At 39.5% G+C, this 747-nt stretch overlaps 1 protein-coding gene across 1 annotated transcript; it reads left to right on the top strand.

Annotated features, from left to right (window-relative positions):
• LOC118593824 (keratin-associated protein 16-3) lies at positions 1-270 on the top strand. The gene has a single exon (XM_036203418.1). The coding sequence runs from the start codon at positions 1-3 to the stop codon at positions 268-270; it is 270 nt and encodes an 89-aa protein (XP_036059311.1).
• The last annotated feature ends 477 nt before the right edge of the window (positions 271-747 follow it).

Below are 747 nucleotides of genomic sequence, written 5' to 3'. Positions count from 1 at the left end.
ATGAGCTACTACAGTGGATACTATGGAGGCCTGGGCTATGGCTATGGAGGCTATGGCTGTGGATGTAACAGCATCCGCAGACTGGGCTGTGGCTGTGGTTATGGAGGCTATGGATATGGCTCTGGCTTTGGAGGCTACGGATATGGCTCTGGCTTTGGAGGCTACGGATATGGCTCTGGCTTTGGAGGTTACGGATATGGTTCTGGCTATGGATACGGATGCTGCCGCCCTTCATGCTGTGGAAGATATGGGTTCTCCAGCTTCTACTGAAATACTGCTCTAGTAATTCAGCATTTGAAACCTTGACTAGGTGTTCTGAGAAATCCTAGTCAAGTGGCTGTGATGGTCCTAAGCCAACTGGGCAGGTGAAATCATAGAATGGTAAAGACTCCATTTATAAAATGTGTCTACATTTTAAGCATGGAGACTAAGAGTGACTTTATGTTCAATTGCCAATAAATGATTCAATATGAAATTGAAATGTGGTTTTGTTTGGTTCATTTCATTTATATGTAAAAATTGCTGATATTTTTTAAGTACAACAAATGCATACAAGAATATTTATGTAAAGAAATACACAAATATGCATATATACAGAGATAGATAGATAGATAGATAGATAGACAGACAGATGGTAGATAGATAGATGGTAGTTAAATAGATAGATAGTAGCTAGATTATAGATAGATAGATGGTAGCCAGACAGATAGATGATAGATAGGTAGATAGATAGGTAGTAGACAGACT

Source organism: Onychomys torridus, chromosome 12 (genome assembly GCF_903995425.1).
Source record: "Onychomys torridus chromosome 12, mOncTor1.1, whole genome shotgun sequence".
NCBI lineage: Eukaryota > Metazoa > Chordata > Mammalia > Rodentia > Cricetidae > Onychomys > Onychomys torridus.
Note: the sequence above shows the minus strand (reverse complement) of the source record. Positions and strands in the feature narration are given on the sequence as shown.

Excerpts from the sequence above, each read along its gene's own strand:
- LOC118593824 (XM_036203418.1), top strand. The coding sequence starts at position 1 with ATGAGCTACTACAGTGGATACTATGGAGGCCTGGGCTATGGCTATGGA.